An 18226-nucleotide genomic window follows, 5' to 3' on the forward strand; every position below is an offset into this window, starting at 1 on the left:
TTTGTACATATATACACATGTATACAATTTGAAGTAGTGAAGAGAGATAACATGTAGATGTGCATGTGATTATGTGTTTGTATGATCTCGGTTTTAAGTTTGAAATACCCAGTACTACCATATTTGCATACGTGCCAAACAACAGAAAATTTCACGATAATTTATGTAAAATTGTGGCTTTATGTTTATACTTTTTTCGATAAGCCTCTCGAATTGAAGCTTCCAAATGAAAACTGGATATCGTGTCAACACCTAGGTCCTTAATCCCTGTATCCGGTTGGACTTGTTAATGCTACAATAGTAGCTAATGAGCTAACCAACCAGACTTACGATGTTGTTAAAGGTGTCAAAGCATATTTATATCTATATTTTGTACCAATACGATAAGGCCTAACCAGCAAACAAAAAATTCAGGAATGATAGACGATATTGGCTATTCACCATGACCCTTCCAAACAGCTTAAGCTTAGATTTATAGTTCATAGTGTGCATTAAAGTCCGGTCTGATCCTGTTTATAGTTGCCAAATGGCTGTTGTAGATATGTAAACAAGTGAAAGTGAGAAGAAAGAAAAATAAATTTCCAAAAGCATGTCAAAATTTTATGTACATATACTGAAACAGAATCAATATGTCGATCTCAACGTAATGCAGGACAATAAACACCAATCTCTCCACAATAAATGTGAGATTCGCCTACAATGCCTTATAGCCAATTGCTTATCTACCAGTAATCTTGACAAGAACATATACCGTCTTTGAAGTGATGAAAACGTGTGGTATCCCTCATAACAATTTCCCGGCTAGTCACCTTTGAGATGTATTTGCTAGCAGAATGACAATCACTGCAAATACGAAGATTTTTTGTTATCAAAATACTGGTTCCAGGTGGGGTGTTCAGCAGTGCGAACATAATAGCTAACTTTTCACTATGATGACCCAGAATCCTCTCCTTTTCACTCTCCTCAATGTCGTGAAGTTCTGCCTCGGTATCAGGAACATAACCAGCATCTCTGAGAACGGGTGCCAGCTTATTCCACATTGCAAAGAGCTCCTTCATATGAGCATGATTTGTTTCACCAACTGTGAATGAATATGTGGTATTCTTGACAGTCACCCAACTGCAACCAAGTTTCTTCCTCAACCCCTTATCCTTCATCATTTTCCTAACATCAGCGACCTCCTTCCATCTGTTACCTGCTGCGTACATGTTTGCAAGTAGCACATGAGTGGGTATGGAGTTTGGCTCTAATTGAAGCAGATTCTCTGCAGCTTCTCTACCAAGTTCAATGTTTTTGTGCACTCTGCAGGCAGCCAGGAAAGTACTCCAAATTATCGGATCAGGTTCAAATGGCATCCTGTCAATGAAGGCTTTTGCTTCATTTAAGCGGCCAGCACGAGACAGCAGATCGACCACACATCCGTAATGATCCATCCTTGGCAAGATGCCATAATCTTGGCTCATCGATTTGAAATAACCCAGACCTTCTTCTACAAATCCTGCATGAGTACATGAAGAAAGAACCCCAATGAATGTAATGAAATCAGGTGTCAACCCAATCTGCAGCAAGGCGTCAAACAACCTAAGGCCTTCTTGACCATGCCCATGTTGGGCGTGGCCAACAATTATTGAATTCCACGATGACAAGTTTCTAAAACGCATGCTCTCAAAGACCTTCCTGGCATCCTCTATACAACCACATTTTGCATAGAAGGTAATCAGTGTGTTGCAGACGGAAACATCTATGTCAAAACCAGTTTTCACAATATCAGCCTGTTGCTGTTTCCCAAGATTCAGGTCATTTATGGTGGTGCAAGCATCAAGTGTGCTAATGAATGTATGATCATTTGGTTTGATTCCCATTTTACGCATAACAGCATAAAGTCTTAAAGCCTCATGACCGTCTCCATCTTGTGCATGTGCTGCAATAATCGATGTCCATGAGACAACATCCTTGCTTTCTATACTCTCAAAAATCTCCCCAGATATACTCAATTGCCCACACTTTGAGTATGCTGCCATAAGAGCATTGCTGACAGTAACATGGCAGTATAACCCAATCTTGATGCATAGGTCATGAAGCTGCAGAACCGACCATAAATTTCCCAAACCTCCAGATGATGCCAAAGTACTAGCCAAAGTGTGCATGTTAGGCACAATTCCTTCAAGCAGCATCTGCCTAAACATCGATAATGCTTTCTCATGATCATCATGTTGTCCGTATGCAGCAATAATTGCACTCCAGGACACAACATCTCGGCCGGGCATTTCATCAAACACTTGACAAGAAGACTCCAAAGATCCACACTTGGAATACATGGTTAACAGGGCATTGCCAACCGCGAAATAGGACACAAGACCGGCCACAACAACATAAGCATGCAATACTTTCCCGCGGCTAAGCCCTACAGCATCATCACTACAGGAGCTCAATACGCTAGCTGCTGTGAAATCGTTTCCCATCACTCCTGCTCGGCGCATGCCGGCGAGCAATTCCCAAGCATTCTCACTCCTCCCCCTCTGTGCATAACCAAATATCATCGCCGTCCAGGCAACCACATTCCTATGAGGCATTCCGTCAAACACTTTCCTCGCCGCAACCAAATCACTGCATTTCACATACATGGCAATGAGAGAACTTCCTACATATACATCAGAACCCAATGAACTGGCTATGGAGTAAGCATGAATCTGCTTACCCTGGTTTAAAGCTCCAATTTCAGCACAATACTTTAGAACAGAAGCTGCCATGAACTGATCCAGAGGCGTCCCACCTGATACCATGTTGCGGAAGGATCGATTATCGTCTTGACGACGACCATGTTCTTCGACTCTCATCATAATGGAAGTAGAAGAAGAAGAAGAAGAAGAGCGCCCAGAAGCAAAGATGCCTGCCAGGACAAACCGTTTGAAATGGCGATACCCATCTCCAATTCTTGCAAGAAGCGGTTTCAGACGTAGAGAAGAGAGACGCCTCTGCAAAGAGGGAGCCAAAAACATGGGTTTTGCCTCTTTTGCATGAACAGCATGGGCGAGATCAGTGGCGGACTCAAATTACTACATTTGAAAACGCCGAGAAAGCATCACACGGGTAGACGGACCCTGCCGGGCCGCCTTCTATCCACCAGGGGATCGGATTCGGATAATTTGGTTGCATTTAGAATAGAATCACTGTTGCCGGTACCGGTATGGCACCATATCCATTTGCTTAACAATAAGTCCGCGTATTTTTTGTTCTTCAAAATTAACAAATTAAATATTTAAAGTTGACTTGAAAAATTAAAAAAAATATAAACTCTAATAGGTCATGCACCTTGTCGATACAGATTCATCTTTTTTTTTTTTAATGTCTACCGTCTTTCGAGTAAAATCATCAAGATCAACACCATAATGCATTCAAGGTTTACATCTACCAACTTGGACACAACGCTTGTCCTATGCCCCTTATAGCAATAGGGGTTGATCTTGACTATACAAAATTCAACTTGAAAAAAAGTCTGACATACAACTTCCTTTAAATGTTGGGATCATATCTTAACTATTTGGTGAAATCTTAGATGTGAGCCTTATCTTATGTAACCTCACTTTAAATGTACGGTTTTGGCAGATTGTGATTTCAAAAATATGAAATTAAAACTTGTCATATGTCTATTCTTGAATTTTAAGTCAGAAGTGTGAAATGAGAGGGGTGTCTCCCTTAAAACTTGTGGATTTTTAAAATACAATGGTCACAGATGCATGACTTAATTTAAGCATTTTTTGTTTTCATAACCTTATTAGAAATTAAAGATTCATGTATCTAATACCTGAGATGCAGAATAATCTTCAGGTGAATGGCAAGAAAAATATTTCATCCCACCACCTGAAATGAGGACCAAAGCACCCTCTCCTTCTACTTATAGTGTGGTATAAAGTCCGTATAAAGTCCATAGTCACAGAAAACGCGTTTTTTTGAAACAAGCGTGATAAATTAAATGGTAGTTTAAAACTTTAAAAAAACGTATTTTTTCACTCTTTTTTTTCACTTTTTTCAGTTTTTTTAATGCCAAACGTTTTTTTTTCACTTTCGATTTTTATTTGTCGTAAATCTACTTATCTTATGATGTTTGTGTTATTAGTTTCTCACTTATTTTTATTTTTCTCTCATTTTTATTTTTTTAAAATTTTTAAAAATTTACCATATTTTTCCTGTACTTTTTCCGTTTTTTTTTCAAGTTCACCGTATTATACCCGAAAAAAACTTCCGAAATGTTATTTGTAACTATGGTATAAACTCACTATAAAAATCAAATTAGTAATTGATCTCACTTGTTTTTGGCATATAGATAGTTCAGTTCACTTGTTTGCAGCTAATTTTCCATGTAGTAATCCGATTCGAATCCGAACCGTCTGCATTAGCCCGTGACATTTCTTAATACAAGTGGTAGGTTAAGGTGACACATCAAGTTGTTAGTTTGAGTGCTCACCACACCCTTCTTAACTTTATGCCTTTCACCTAACATGAGCACATGGGCCTCTCTCTGCCCCTGGGCATCCCATTTTTAAACCTTGCTTCCTTTGCTTGTTCTTATCTGTTGGACTAAGAAGTATCAGCTCACTTTGTTCACCAAATAATTCATTATGTGAAGTGTGAAAATTTCACTAATCCTGCATTCAGATCTCCTCCGATCTAAGGTTTGAGGTGATTTAAAATTCTCGCAGATTTGAAAACCGCAGATCTCATATTTGACTCCCTCGCATCCGAAATTCACTATTGTAGTGTTTGATAGTATTGCATCTCGTATCCGAGATTGTATTAAAAGGTGTGTATTTTGATGATTTTAGTAGCATGGATTTTAAATCCAAATTATATACAGATCTAAGATCTTGGTGATCACACAGCAGTGGCGGAGCTACTTCGTGCCTGTTGTGGACAATTGCCCACACCAGCTTGTAAAATTTGTTTTATTTATATATTGATACTTTATCTTTTTTTACTAATTTTACATATGAGTGCCCCTTAACCAGAAATTTCTGGCTCTGCCAATGTCTCACAGCATTGTGGATCTCAGATCTGCAGTGAAACAAACACACCCATTTGTTTAAATATCAGTGTGGATCTCATATTACTTTAGGATCTTAGTTTTGAGGCTATCAAACATGGTGATCTGTAACCAAGGTGGATTCATTGATGAGTCTCCCACCTGGATTTTGTTCATCTCTTCCTTAAATTCAGGCCAGCTTGAATCAAATAATTTGCACCTTTCTTAAGCATTTTTGGTTGTTCCAACATATTATTTGAAATTAAATTGATCTTGTGATTGGTTAATTCACTTGAGTTGTCAGACATATGGGCCCATGTTTGCTGATATTTGAAAGATCTAAAACAGCTTCAAATTGGCCTATTGTTACAAATAGTTTTAAAACAATTTAAGCACTCAACTTTTGAATTCACAAAACCTGATGCTTTTGGAAAAGTTCATAAAGAACTGCTTGTGCTGATAAATTCATTTCTGCTTTATGGATAAAAACCCAAATGTAGTTAAAAATGATTTTATCTTTAAAAAGAATTCTTCTCAAACATATTATTTCTTTATGTCTGTTTTTTCATACTTTCACATCTCTCCTCCTTTATTTATCAGAAGTTGTGAAGTTCATTTAAAATTTAAAAAGAAAATGTTTCAAAATTATCGTTACTTAAGAAAATATTACGGCTGATCGGATGAAACTCTGGATGGATTGATGCGCCAGAGCGATTTGTTTGCTTCCCCGTGAAGGGAGTCAAAATTGACACAAGCTGTTGTACACTTTCCTACCAACATCACAACAAACGTCAATGGACGAACCTTCTCCTGCTTCTTCCTCCTCCTCCTCCCGTTCCCACGCGCATTAATTTAATGCAGGATTCTTTCAACCAAGCAGAGTTGCAGACAGCACAGTGGTAGTGGAAAAGGCGCTCGCACACAGATTCATGTGCTCAACACTTCCCGTACGCGTGCACCGTTTCCCAAGACTTTGCTGCCGACCAATAAAGAAAGTATCAGGCCAGCCACCAAACTCTCACTCTCTCTCTCTCTCTCTCTTTCTCTCACTATAGGCTAAGGTCCTGGACACAGCTGTGTGGAGGAAAGCTCTACCTTCACGCGTGCAATTTTTTCAAACACTTGGTGTGCATAAAAAAGCCGACAGTGTGCAAAGAATCACAGATTAAAATCTCTGTCTCTGTGGTCTTAGTGTCTGACTGAGGGTTGGAAACTGAAGGTCCCAATCATAGAATCCGGCCACCTCCGCCGCGTACCCACCGCCCATCGCATTCAGAAGCCTATATAAGAGAGATCGACCCAGTGGAAAGTTCACACTTCGCGGATTGATGTTCAAGCAAGCAAGCATGGGGTTCCTCTCTCTAGTTGGTGCCGTCTTCCTCCTCTTTCTCTCCTCGTCACTCGCCTGTGATCGTTGCCTTCACAGCTCCGTCGCTTCATACTCTTCCTCCGATTCCGCCCTCTCCGGTTCCTCTTCTCGCCTTAGAACTCGCCCCTCTTCTTAGCGCTGTAGCTTCTTCCTCGAGCCCATTCTTGTTGCTCATCCACTGCCTGACACTCTTTCCTCTGTTTGCTTCTGCAGGTGGAGCTTGTGGGTATGGGTCTCTGGCTCTCAGTTTCAATGGCGGGCTCTTAGCCGCTGCTAATCCTGCACTTTACAGGCAAGGAATCGGCTGCGGAGGCTGCTTTCAGGTAGGACCAACTAACAAAGCGATCTCATTAATGAACATTTAAGACGAAAACTCCATTGAGAAACAAGCATTTCTTAGATGGAGAGGTTTTGTGTATTTCTGAAATAGGTGGTTGATCTTTGTTGGTCACACAGATTAGATGCAAGAACCCAACATTGTGCAGCAGCGGAGGTGTTAAAGTGGTGCTCACCGACCAAAACGCAGACAACAAGACGACGGACTGGGTGCTGAGCAGCAAGGCGTTCATGGCAATGAGCAGACCAGGAAGGAGCCTGGAGCTCAGGAAGCTCCACACGGTGGACGTGGAGTACAAGAGGTAATGGAGGCGATGTCTCTCATCTGATCTTGTTTCCTTAGCAGAAGATGCTTGTCAATGGCGATTTTCAGAATTTAACAATGGCGGATTGGGGGATGATTGCAGGATACCTTGCGATTATGGAAAGCAGAACCTGAGCGTGAGGGTGGAGGAGAACAGCCAGTACCCACATTATCTGGCGCTGAAGCTTCTTTACCAAGGTGGACAAACGGACATCGTGGCCCTCGATCTTGCACAGGTATACGGATATGATCTGTGGAAGAATATCTGAAGTGCTAACTTCATTAGAATCCTGCTTGATCTAGAGATTTCCTTTTGAAAGTTGTAGAAATTAATGATCTTTTGAAAAAATTTACATCTAGAACTTGAAAATCTACCTAACTTCTTGCTCGCCTAAGAATTTGCATTTCCTTGATGCACCTCAAATCCCTGCATGCAGGGGAATGGGGTTCTTTAGGTCCTCTTCTGGCGATGAATTGTCAACCTCTTGAATTTGAATTTTTGGAAGTCTAATGGGATGCAGAAGTGGGTTGTTAATGAATAATTTGAATTTTTGAAAATCTTATGAGATGAGAAGGTTACAAGAGACCATATGACTTGGAAATGACCAAACTACCCATGAAGATAGGCAAGGTTTCTACCCCTCACAAGGACAAAAACGGAAAGTGGAAGATCAAACCACCCATATTCATGTTTTCTTTTTTTGTTTTTTTTTTTTACAAATTCTGAAGATGGGATGCTATCTTTTTCAAATCTGATGAACTGGACTTGATCCTGATCTAGAGAACTGGACCCCAATGGGCTCTCGGTTGTTTTCTCATCGATTTCAACTCCTTGTGTTGTGTAGGTGGGGACTTCAAATTGGAGTTTCATGACTAGGAGGGGAGGAGCAGTCTGGCAGACGAACCGGGTTCCGGCGGCCCCCCTCCAATTTCGGTTCGTGGTGACGGCCGGGTATGACGGAAAGTGGATCTGGGCCGGCCGGGAAGTCCTTCCGGCCGACTGGAAGCCTGGCATGGTCTATGACACTGGTGTTCAAATTCAAGAAACTGCGCAGGAAGGTTGCTCCCCTTGCGACACCAGCGTCTGGAACTGAAGATCGACTCGACTCCATGTAGCCTGAATTCTATTTTTCCGGCCTTCATCACGTTTATATCCTTTCCATTTGTACAGAACGCTATCAGTTTCTCCCATGTAATAAAAGCAGCATTAACTTTGAGAATGAGTTCAAGTTTGTGCCTGACTTGGCTGTGTTTGAAGCTTGAAATGACTAAAATGGGGGTATTGGGCCGGGCTGCAGTCCCGACCAATTAACATTAAAATATATATATTTTTAATTGATAAAGTAATATATAAATATAATTAATCATAATAATATATAACTATATATAACAAATAATAAAATAATATTTAAATATAGATTATCGAGCTGCTCGGGCTGCTCGACAGTTACACGTTGAGCTTGGTTGGATTAAGTCTTGACAACTAGTTTAAATAGAATTGATATTCATGATTTAAGTGTTGAGCTCGAGCTTGATAAACTCGTAAATTCATTTGAATATATCGACTTGATCAAAGCTCGACAAACTTGATTAAGGCTCGAGCTCAACTCGGTAATTATGTGTTGAGCTCAAACTCAACTCGATTGTTTGAACGAGTAGACTTATGAACTCGAGCTCGACTCGTGAAGCAAACGACTCGGTTCGAACTCGTCCACAAGCAGAGCTTTAACAAGTCGAATGGGATAAAGATCTGGTCCAATTACATATCGGGTTTGGAAAAAAAAAGGAACGTTTGAGTCTAATCTAAATCTAAATCTGAATCTAATTAAATAGAAAGGAATTGACTGAGTTTAATAACATCCGGATCCAAACCCAACCATTTTATCTCTGTTTGGTTGTCAAATTTAAAAAGTAAGCATTAAAAAGTGATGTTCGTATATAAACATGGAGTAATTAGTAAATACAATATCACTGACAAAAGCGAAACTTCAAAATCTTAATTTTGAGTTAAAAGAAATATTGTAAACAAAATATGAACGTCCTGATGTATTTACATCACAACAGCAATTCAATAAAACATGTCAATGTAAACAAATAATGTTTCAGTTCAAATTACTTTTGTAAAAAAAATTGATTTTCTATTGTCAAAATTTTGATATTATAAGAGCTAATTCATTTTTTTGTTATGAAAAACATGATTAAAGTAAAAAATAACTACCTTAAATACATGTTCCCCGTCATATCACGCTTAATATCATATTAATAAGATTGCATAAAAACCACTTTAATAATTGTCTTCATTAGTTTGCTCTGGTGTTTATCAATTTCTCGTGAAAATAAAGAGAGACAGAGGAAGCAGAGAGACAGAGAGTGGACCAGAGAGAAGAATGGAGACTCCTGACCGGCGACGAAGCGCAGCCACCGAAGAAAATTCAGGCGTTCTCAATGTAGAAGACGTATCTTTCTCTCAGCCGTGCCCTCATTGCGCCACCAAGAAGCGGCATTGCCTGCACGGTAGCTGCGGTCAGCGGAAGAAGCTCCGCCTGATCACCATTCCGGCAAAGGAATGTCCGCTGGGGACATCCCTACAGAGATCGCTATCTTTTCCGCTCTGGGGCACATCCCCGCCGGACAAGAATCCGGCCATCTTAAGATCGCAGAGCGATCTTGTCTCACTGGGACGTACGAAAGAAGTCTTGGACATCGGAACGAACGTCAACGAACGGAAAGAGAGTAAGAGCGAGCCGGCGACGCCACCATCGGAGGCTGGCGGCAAGAAAGAGGTGAGGCAGCCATTAATTTGATGTCTTCTTTGTCGAACGACTCATCCTTTCAATTTCTCCGTCAGTTTCTTGCATCTTGAAATGGTGGGTGTACTATTTGCAGAGCGGACTGTCGGAGACGACGGGGAAGAAGATGCCCCGGAGGATGGTGTTTCCGTCAAGAGCGAGAAGAAGGCTCCGGATGGAAGAGGGCGCGAACGTCGCGAAGACGGAAAACAACGAGGAGATGCAGACGACGAATCTTACCTTGAAGGAGAACGAGAATGGTGAAAATAATACCGTGAGACTAACGCCTGAGGAGGAAAGCGGTCGCTTCCTACCGACGGCATCCAAGCCTGCAACTTCCGACGATACTGATGGCGATGAATACCTTCAGGTAATTAAGGGGAAGGGCTGCCGGTAACGTACACCACCCAGTTCGCAAAGGCTAATCAAATTCGCTACGGTTTCATTTGCAGCTTCAGCGTGCATTGATGTTGACCAAGATCGAAGGAAGGCTGGACAGGATGGAGAAGAATTTGAAGGAGCTCATTACTCTCAGGAAGGGTAGCAACAACCCCACAGCCGCTGGACATACGACGGCGGCGGTGACGGCAGCTCCGCGACCACCGGTGTCTGCTATTGTTTCTGCCGTCGCTACTTCATCTAGGGAAGCAATGCTTGGGGAGAATCATCGGGAGGTGAAGCGTTGTTACCTCGTCTGCTACTGCAACCGCTGCAGATTTTTCCCTGGACGACGTTAGAACTTCATCTGCTTTCTGAATGGTATCCAATCTCAGGTTCACATAACTTACTGTTGTTTCTAAGAATTTACTATTTCAAACAATCTTGTGTCTTAACGCCATTTCGATTCACTTGCCTCTAAATCTCAGGTTTTCTCCATGATTTTTGTGTTACAACTTGGCCAAATGTTAGGAATGTAAATGGTTTAGATTCAGTTCGGTCCGCTCATAGATATTTTGGGGTGAGCCTGAGTTTAGTTAGCTCAAATTTGGCTCAACTAATGAAACCTCAAGCTCAACTCTGCAGTTACATGTTGAGCTCGAGCTCGACTGGATTAAAGCTTGACAAATACATTTGAATATAACTGATATTCATTGTTACATGTTGAGCTTGAACTCGACTCAATTAAGTCTCGACAATCTCGATTAAGGCTCGAGCTCGACTCGACAGTTACGTGTTGAACTCGAATTCAACTCGATTATTTAAACGAGTCGACTCATGAACTCGAGCTCGACTCGTTAAGCAAATTACTTAGCTTAAACTTGTTTACAAGCCGAGCTTTAACGAGTCAAACTCGAGTAGCTGGACTCGTTGTTCACCCCTCTACGTATTTAATTCAACTTTGTTGGATTCGAATTTGGATTTCATTTTTTCGAAAGTCTAACTAGCACGAGATCCAACGTCGATCATCGTTCCCGGATTCAAAATCGGTTAGCTGCAGCATGAATTCGATCAAGCTAATTATTGAATCCGGAAAGTTTTATAGGTCACCAGATCTGACTAAAAAAAGGGTTTAAGATCAAAATGGAATATTGTGGACCTTATTTTTCAAAATTATCAAGTTTGGATCTGACCGCTGTATGATCACCTGACATTTATATGAAATCAGATCATATTTTTACCTGTTCTCAGTCAGATGTCTGAGTCGGATCCACTTTCGGTTCACCGCACAGTGGATTTTAATCAAATCAGCAATTGTGTCCAGACCTTTTACATCCCTAACTAGAGAATCTTCTTAGCACTCAGCAGTCCTGCCTATATATATTGCTAATATTTTGTTTATTTGAAAGGTATTTCGGATTCTTGAAGTTTAAGAACAGCGCTTTTATATTTGCAACTTGGATCGCTTAAGTGATTCTCATCACAGTCTAAATATATATATATATATATATATATATATATATAGAGAGAGAGAGAGAGAGAGAGAGTAAAAGTCATACCAGTTGGCTTATAACAATAAAATTTCAACCAGACTGATCCGAAAAAATTGGATATGGAAAAAAATTTAATATTCGATTAAAAAATTGGTTCGGATTCATATTTAATATGTGGCATCCAGTCGGATTTGGATTTGGGTCGGATTTATTTTTAGACAAATATCACGTATCTAATGCTATTAAATTTTGAAAATTGGCAAAATCCGGTTCAAAATTCGGATTCTGATTCAGATATAAATACAAAAATCGGATTCGGATTGTAAAATCGGATTTCGGATTCAGATTCGGATATCATTTTTCTTTAGTCGAACTCGAATCAGAATTTTCAAATCTGAATATGTGAATATCCAAAAAAATAGATATGATTAAGGATGTATCTGATCCGAATCCAATCTGTTGATATGTCTAGGCATGGGGAAGAGGTAATTAATATAAATGTCCACAATTAACAAGTTCAATCAGTTAAAATCCTATTTTCTATTTTCTATTTTCTTCTTTGAGCGTGTTATGTAAAGAGAGGTTGCAGTAATCCGATACGGATCAAAATCCAAAAATTCTAGATAACAGGCACTAGTTACACACCAATATATAAACGAGAAAAATTACCCTCAAGTATGCAAATAAAAATCAACATTTTTTGTTGGGTCTGGGTAGGAGTCGGTTTGTAGGGAAAAATACTCGAACATACTCGGTTCTATTATTAGATCTTCTTCCAAAACTTCATGTCTAGTCATTCCATTCTTCTAAATCCCCCAAGTTGGCAACCCAAGAAATGCTTTTGAAGGTTTCAGGTGAATCTCAAGTTACTCTACCGCCAATTTCAATTCAAATTCCAAAACATTTATGAACTGAAAATTTGGCATATCTTCTGTTCGAAATTCAAAAGATTTTCCAAACCCAAACCTGAACGTTGATAAATAATTCAAGTGCAGTGGCAGAGCTGAGTGTGGGCACCATTTCCCAAGCTGTGACAGGACTAGTTATAAAAGATGCCTTTATTGCAATCCAAAGCCCAGATAACAACCGGTCAGCTTAAATTTCTAACCCTGCCAATTCTTTAAGATATATATATGTATGTATGTATTTAATTTCTTAAAGTTGCGTTTGATTTCCCATGAATCTAAAATCAACTATAGCTGAAATCCACAGTTTTAACAAACTCTGGATTTCAGCATCAAACCCCCAATGTAGACCTCAAGTCCACACTACATTGTAAAAAACATGGATTTGTTATCTAACTGGAGGTGTTGAACTTCAAAACTGTGGATCTCCGGTCTGTAGTAATCAAACGCAACCTAAAAAGTAAGTAGGATCTAGCTCTTTCTTCTTGTTGAGAAGTCAATGTTGGATGTATCTTAAAAATACAATATTGTTTGCGAAATTGAAATTGACTCAAGTGTTCAATCTAATGAACCCTCACTTGTACATGTGTATGTTCTTTTACATAAATTTGGCCCAATCTTAGCATTGTCGTGTTAACTAAATCGTAGTCAACCAAGCTCATGGTCATAGATTTGGTGGTTCACAAGAGCCGAAGCCATCTCCCTAAGGAAGGGGGCTGCTTAAAGATTTAAGTGGTTTTACAGTGTCGTGCGTACTGTCAGCGCCCACAAGAATCAAACTAAAGACACTTTGCTGTGTTACACCTTTAGATCTCATGTGCCTCCAAATTAATTAACCCACTTTTTAGGTTACTGCTTACCCTTCTTAGTTTTGGTTACCCAGAGAAAAATCCCGCAATGTTCGCAATCATAGCTTATAACCTAGTATAGTCACTAGCTCAGTCTTGGTCAATCTCAAGTTTAGCTCAGATCGTGTTCTAACCTAGAACAGTTCAATTGTCTGTTTGTGTCTATTCCAGTTTAATCAGATAAGCAGGAGAAGTATTTCATCTAATTGCCGGCCTGAAGACCCGAAGCCCTCAATCTTCCCCATAAAAGAGATTTGTCTAGGAACATATACACGACATCCTCAATCGGCTGCATTAACTTGGTAGGACATAAAAATGATGCAATCCTAGACACCACTGACATTTTCCCAAGTCCTAAATGGATTCATAACATAAGATTCAGTTTCTTAGGCAATATAACTCCACAGTTGTTAGGCATAGTCAGGAAGCTCTGGTTCATTTGATTCAAGACCAGATCTAACTAATTGAAAACTCACCAAAAATCAGGTCTATGCCTGTCTCAGCCGGTTCGGGCCGAAGGGGACTCGTTTATATCACAGTAGTTTGATTTCATCCCTGCATAGCTCAGGAGATCAAGCTAGAAGAAGATCAAACCATAGTTGACAAACCTGTGACTTGGACTCGGATCAGCAGATGACCGGGTCATCGGGTCAGCAAGTTGACTCATCGCCTCGACCGAGTTTGAAAATAGTTTAAATCGATCGAGTCAAGACTGAGTCAGTGTCAAGTCAGGCAAAGTCAGAAGCGAGTCGGGCCAACCTTAACTCAGTGGCTAAGTTTTCTAGTGATCCGGATGATTCTCGAGCCAACTCTTTCAGTCACCATGGATCAGAGCTGTCCCAAGATATGTGTACGTGCACGCACATGGATGAGCAGCATCAGGCGTAAATGAGTGGATCATGTTGGGACGAACTCCTTGATAGCCAGTCACAGGAAGATCATGTCCCCTCTCGTCCTGCTCTCTCAGTCCATTTCACACCGTGCCTTCTTGACAAGATGGCAGCAGATGAACATCTTGGCCTCATTGCCCCCTACCATCAAACAGTTGGTGAGGATCGATCTTCCGCCCGATTTCGCCATTGAATAAGTTCGACACTTGATCGATCTGTACTTATATGAGACAGAGGGGGAGAGTTCATCTATGAAAAGTGGAAGCACCCACATGGTTCAGGGATGCCGGGAAGACACGAGCAGTCCACTCTGTAATGTCCTGAGGAACCAGAGTGGTACCTTCCTCGGATTGTACTGCCATGCTGTCAAGGGGAATATTTAGGCTAATTTGTCTGCACTGACATAAGCGCGGATTAAGTGAAAAATATGAAATCTTAGTCTCACAGAGAACCAAATACCTGGCAATCCTGCACTTCTCTTTGTGAGCAACTTAAATTTGGATTTTTGCAGTTTACTGATATATCTCTTCACCTTCTTCAACATGAAAAGTTTTACGGTTGAAGTTACATGGTTGGCTTTCGATAGAGAATGGTATTTGTTAAAGTAAATGAGATGGTGGTTGCCCTGACAATTCATCAATCTTTCTTTTCTTTCATATGAAAAAGACGGCTCCAAGAGAAGGAGAAGAAATGGCGGCACTGCCGTACTTCCAGTTGGCATTTTTCTCATTGATAATGATTAGAAGTCTTCTTTTTCGTTCTTGTTTAAGTAAACACGAGTTGTCATCGATAAATAATGACGTCAGTCTGCTTATTTAATTCAGGATGCGTAGCTCTAGGCTGTTAGTTGCTGTATATAATACTCGGTTTATAGGACAGAATGAATTCTATGTTGAAGCAGCAACCTTTTTGGATCCAATTGGAGAAGACAAGGATTTATACTCTGTTTTCGTTTCTTGGGTTGGATCAAATTCACCTTTTATCTTTCAGATGATTATATTAGCAACATTGTTTTTACTTAAACAATCATGAATTGCAATTGGATTATGAAACTCAAATGATGACTATGCAGACATTTTTTGTTAAGTTTTACATCTCTACGTGACTACGAATCTTTTACTTTTTGCCATGGCTTCGATGAGATTGGCGATGGAGATGACCTTCAAGCTCAAATCATTAGCTAATCAGCATTGTTTTTTTTAAACTTACCAAAGTTTCGACGATGGTAGAAACTGCCATTGTAGTTCCACATCCTGATTTGCGTTGGCGACGTTGCAGTTAGCTGCAGAAGATTAAAATATTGGGTACACGCTTCCCTGCCTTCTAATGGTCAGAGTGTCCACATGTCGGTCTGCTGGGCAACAATCGCCATTGCCAACTAATCTGATCTTTATTCTGAGACATGAAATCCCTCTTCCAGACCACCACGCCACTCGTGTGCAATTAAATTAAACCAACACCTGCTCCTATAAATCATCAGAACTTGTAATCATTGGCATCAAGCAGAAAAAGGAACAGAATCAAGAAGAAGAAGAAGAAGAAGAAATTTCAATCTACAATGGTGGTGGCATCTTCATCTTTGAGCCGTTCATTCTCAGTTCCGCCTACAGAGGTAGCAGCAGCAGCAGCATGCCATGCCCGCTCTTCAAGCCTCCCCTGCGGATCTCACCCCATCCTCTCTCAGCTCAAGGACCAAATGCAGAAACTCGAAGTAGCCTTGGCCGCCAGCTTCAGAGACCCCGCCGCCATTAATCTCCTAACAGGCCTTAGGATGCTCAAAACCTTGTACGACATGGTCGACAGCTTTGTGCAGTTGCCGCAGGTGCAAGAGGCGATGCACCACCATGAGAATTGGGCCAATCTCCTTCTGGAAGACCTGCTCAAGTTCCTTGATGCTTTTGGAGTCATGGCAGCAACTCTGTCGAGCCTCAAAGAGATAAACCTGACTACTCTGATCTCCCTGAGGAGAAGGGAGCCCAACAGCGTGGAATCCAGCCTCCAATCCTTCGTGAACTACAGGAAAACGGCAAGCAAGGAGATGGGCAAGCTCGTTGCCGTCCTGAAAACCATGGCGAAACCATCAGGACCCCTGCTCTTGACCATCGACGAGGTGGAGACGGTGGCCGTCTTTAATGGCGTCAAATCCTTGACCGTTTCGGCCGCCGTCTCTGTGGCTTCTGCACTGATGTGCTTGACGCCGAGGAAGGTCGTCGAGAGATTGATGGCCATGCCCAGGAGGCAAGTGCCGGAGGCCATGAAAGAAATGAACGAAGCGGATTGTGCCATGGACTGCGCTCTGAGAGCTTGTGCCAAGGGCGACCATACCAATGATGAGGTGCTGAGAGTGGCTGTTGAGCGTATGGTCGTCTTGGAGGACCGCCTTAATGGCCTGGAGCGAGAGAATGAGTCTATTTTCCGAGGTTTGATCAGCACAAGAGTATCCATCCTCAACATTCTAACGCAATGAAGGTGGTGGTTTTTGGGTTCTTTGCACAGACCCAAATAGATTCTGACCTACTGTTGTGAAATTTTTAGGTGTCTCGTTTCACTGCGGATATTAATTAATGTGGGGTGATTTCAGGTTCATGGACTAAGATTGAACCCCTCATCCAATTTTAAATCCGCTGTTTTTTTACATATAAAGTAGATCTAATGTGAGAGTACAGGTAATCTCAATCTAAGATTGAGGACTATCAAACGCCACCTCTTGGAGTTCTATGAAATGACTTTGAACAGGAGGACCACACCTTCGGTTTGGGCCCCTTGCGTGCTTGGGACGTTTAGACATCGTGGCAGTGATGCTCCATACGTAAGACCTCCTGTCTGTAATAGCCTGTTTTCTGTACAGAAATTAATGTCAAAGATTAGTTGTCCGCATTTTTCCTTATTTGTTTACTGCCCAAATCAGAAAATGAGGTGGAGTGTTGTTGAAGCTGAAGCTAAGTTCTAAGTCCGACAGCCCAGCAAGACGGATTCAATTTCTTCTTGACATCAGTCTGTTCAAATGTCTGTTAAGAAATGGAGGTACTTCAGACGGAAAGCCTATTCCTTCCGCTATTGGTTTAAGGCTATTTTGGACTTGAGTGAGAAGTAAGACACTTGTCAACTAAAGTGTAATGCATCTACTATTCATTTTATTAACTGACCGCCGACTTTTACCGATCCGCCAACCTGACCAACTATGTTGTGCCTACTCTCTAGGTTAAAATGTATGTTAAGAAAATAAAAAAAAAAGCTTACAAATGTTTGTTAAAGGAAATGTATGTTAGGGAAGTGAAAATGAAGATTACAAATGTCGTTATGGTTTTCTCTCCACTGGTAAATAAGCATTGCCTGCTCCTTTTTTTTTCTTGGTTTTAGTTTCACTTTTTAATACGCTAGGGAACTGCACGCAGGTTAAGATGATAGCATAAAATTTCCGTATTGCTTTGAATCCCAGGATGATAGCCATACCTCTCGACCCAGATATCAGTCTCCTACGATTCGCTAGGGGAAGCCAGACGGGCCAAGCCCTAATAGCATTAGTTAGCTGACCTAACCTCACCGGCTGGTCGGTAAGATTGATTGGAGCCAACTTGTACGTGAATCTCTTTTGCTCTGGAGTTTGCTTCAGAAGTTGCAGTCGTTGCCCTAATGAACATATTGTTGTATACACTGGCCTGTACACCTAGCACTTTCATCTACCCATGAAAGTGGGCCAGAAGGCCCCTACAAGCAGGCTAGGGAAATATATGTCATGTGCACCCTGATACATGCAACCACCTCTCAACATAGCGGCATCTTTGAAGGCCATTCCAAGCGATTCTTAGGCTTCAGAAAGTTAGGCGGACATTCTCAATATGCTTTCAGTCCATCACATTTTTCTTTTAAAAAAAGTCCTTCGATAAGTTCTGA

The 18226-nt window shown here is 41.0% G+C and overlaps 4 protein-coding genes across 4 annotated transcripts; 3 read left to right on the plus strand and 1 right to left on the minus strand.

Moving 5' to 3' along the window:
- Window positions 1-578: 578 nt before the first annotated feature.
- Window positions 579-3164, minus strand: LOC116247290 (pentatricopeptide repeat-containing protein At2g22070-like). The gene is made up of 2 exons (XM_031619380.2): window positions 2699-3164; window positions 579-2607 (listed from the first exon to the last, which is right to left on the minus strand). Exon 2 carries the CDS (start codon window positions 2571-2573, stop codon window positions 723-725), a length of 1851 nt encoding a protein of 616 aa, XP_031475240.1. The 5' UTR covers window positions 2574-2607; window positions 2699-3164; the 3' UTR covers window positions 579-722.
- Window positions 3165-5823: 2659 nt separating this feature from the next.
- LOC116247292 (expansin-like A2) lies at window positions 5824-8270 on the plus strand. The gene is made up of 5 exons (XM_031619382.2): window positions 5824-6487; window positions 6603-6712; window positions 6846-7027; window positions 7133-7265; window positions 7875-8270. Exons 1-5 carry the CDS (start codon window positions 6349-6351, stop codon window positions 8121-8123), a joined length of 813 nt encoding a protein of 270 aa, XP_031475242.1. The 5' UTR covers window positions 5824-6348; the 3' UTR covers window positions 8124-8270.
- A 1137-nt stretch (window positions 8271-9407) lies between these two features.
- Window positions 9408-10661, plus strand: LOC116247562 (uncharacterized). Its single transcript, XM_031619736.2, has 3 exons — window positions 9408-9812; window positions 9916-10188; window positions 10271-10661. Exons 1-3 carry the CDS (start codon window positions 9417-9419, stop codon window positions 10553-10555), a joined length of 954 nt encoding a protein of 317 aa, XP_031475596.1. The 5' UTR covers window positions 9408-9416; the 3' UTR covers window positions 10556-10661.
- A 4923-nt stretch (window positions 10662-15584) lies between these two features.
- Window positions 15585-17119, plus strand: LOC116247563 (uncharacterized). Its single transcript, XM_031619737.2, has one exon. It carries the CDS (start codon window positions 15891-15893, stop codon window positions 16797-16799), a length of 909 nt encoding a protein of 302 aa, XP_031475597.1. The 5' UTR covers window positions 15585-15890; the 3' UTR covers window positions 16800-17119.
- Window positions 17120-18226: the final 1107 nt, after the last annotated feature.

This window comes from Nymphaea colorata, chromosome 2 (genome assembly GCF_008831285.2).
Source record: "Nymphaea colorata isolate Beijing-Zhang1983 chromosome 2, ASM883128v2, whole genome shotgun sequence".
Classification (NCBI taxonomy): Eukaryota; Viridiplantae; Streptophyta; class Magnoliopsida; order Nymphaeales; family Nymphaeaceae; genus Nymphaea; species Nymphaea colorata.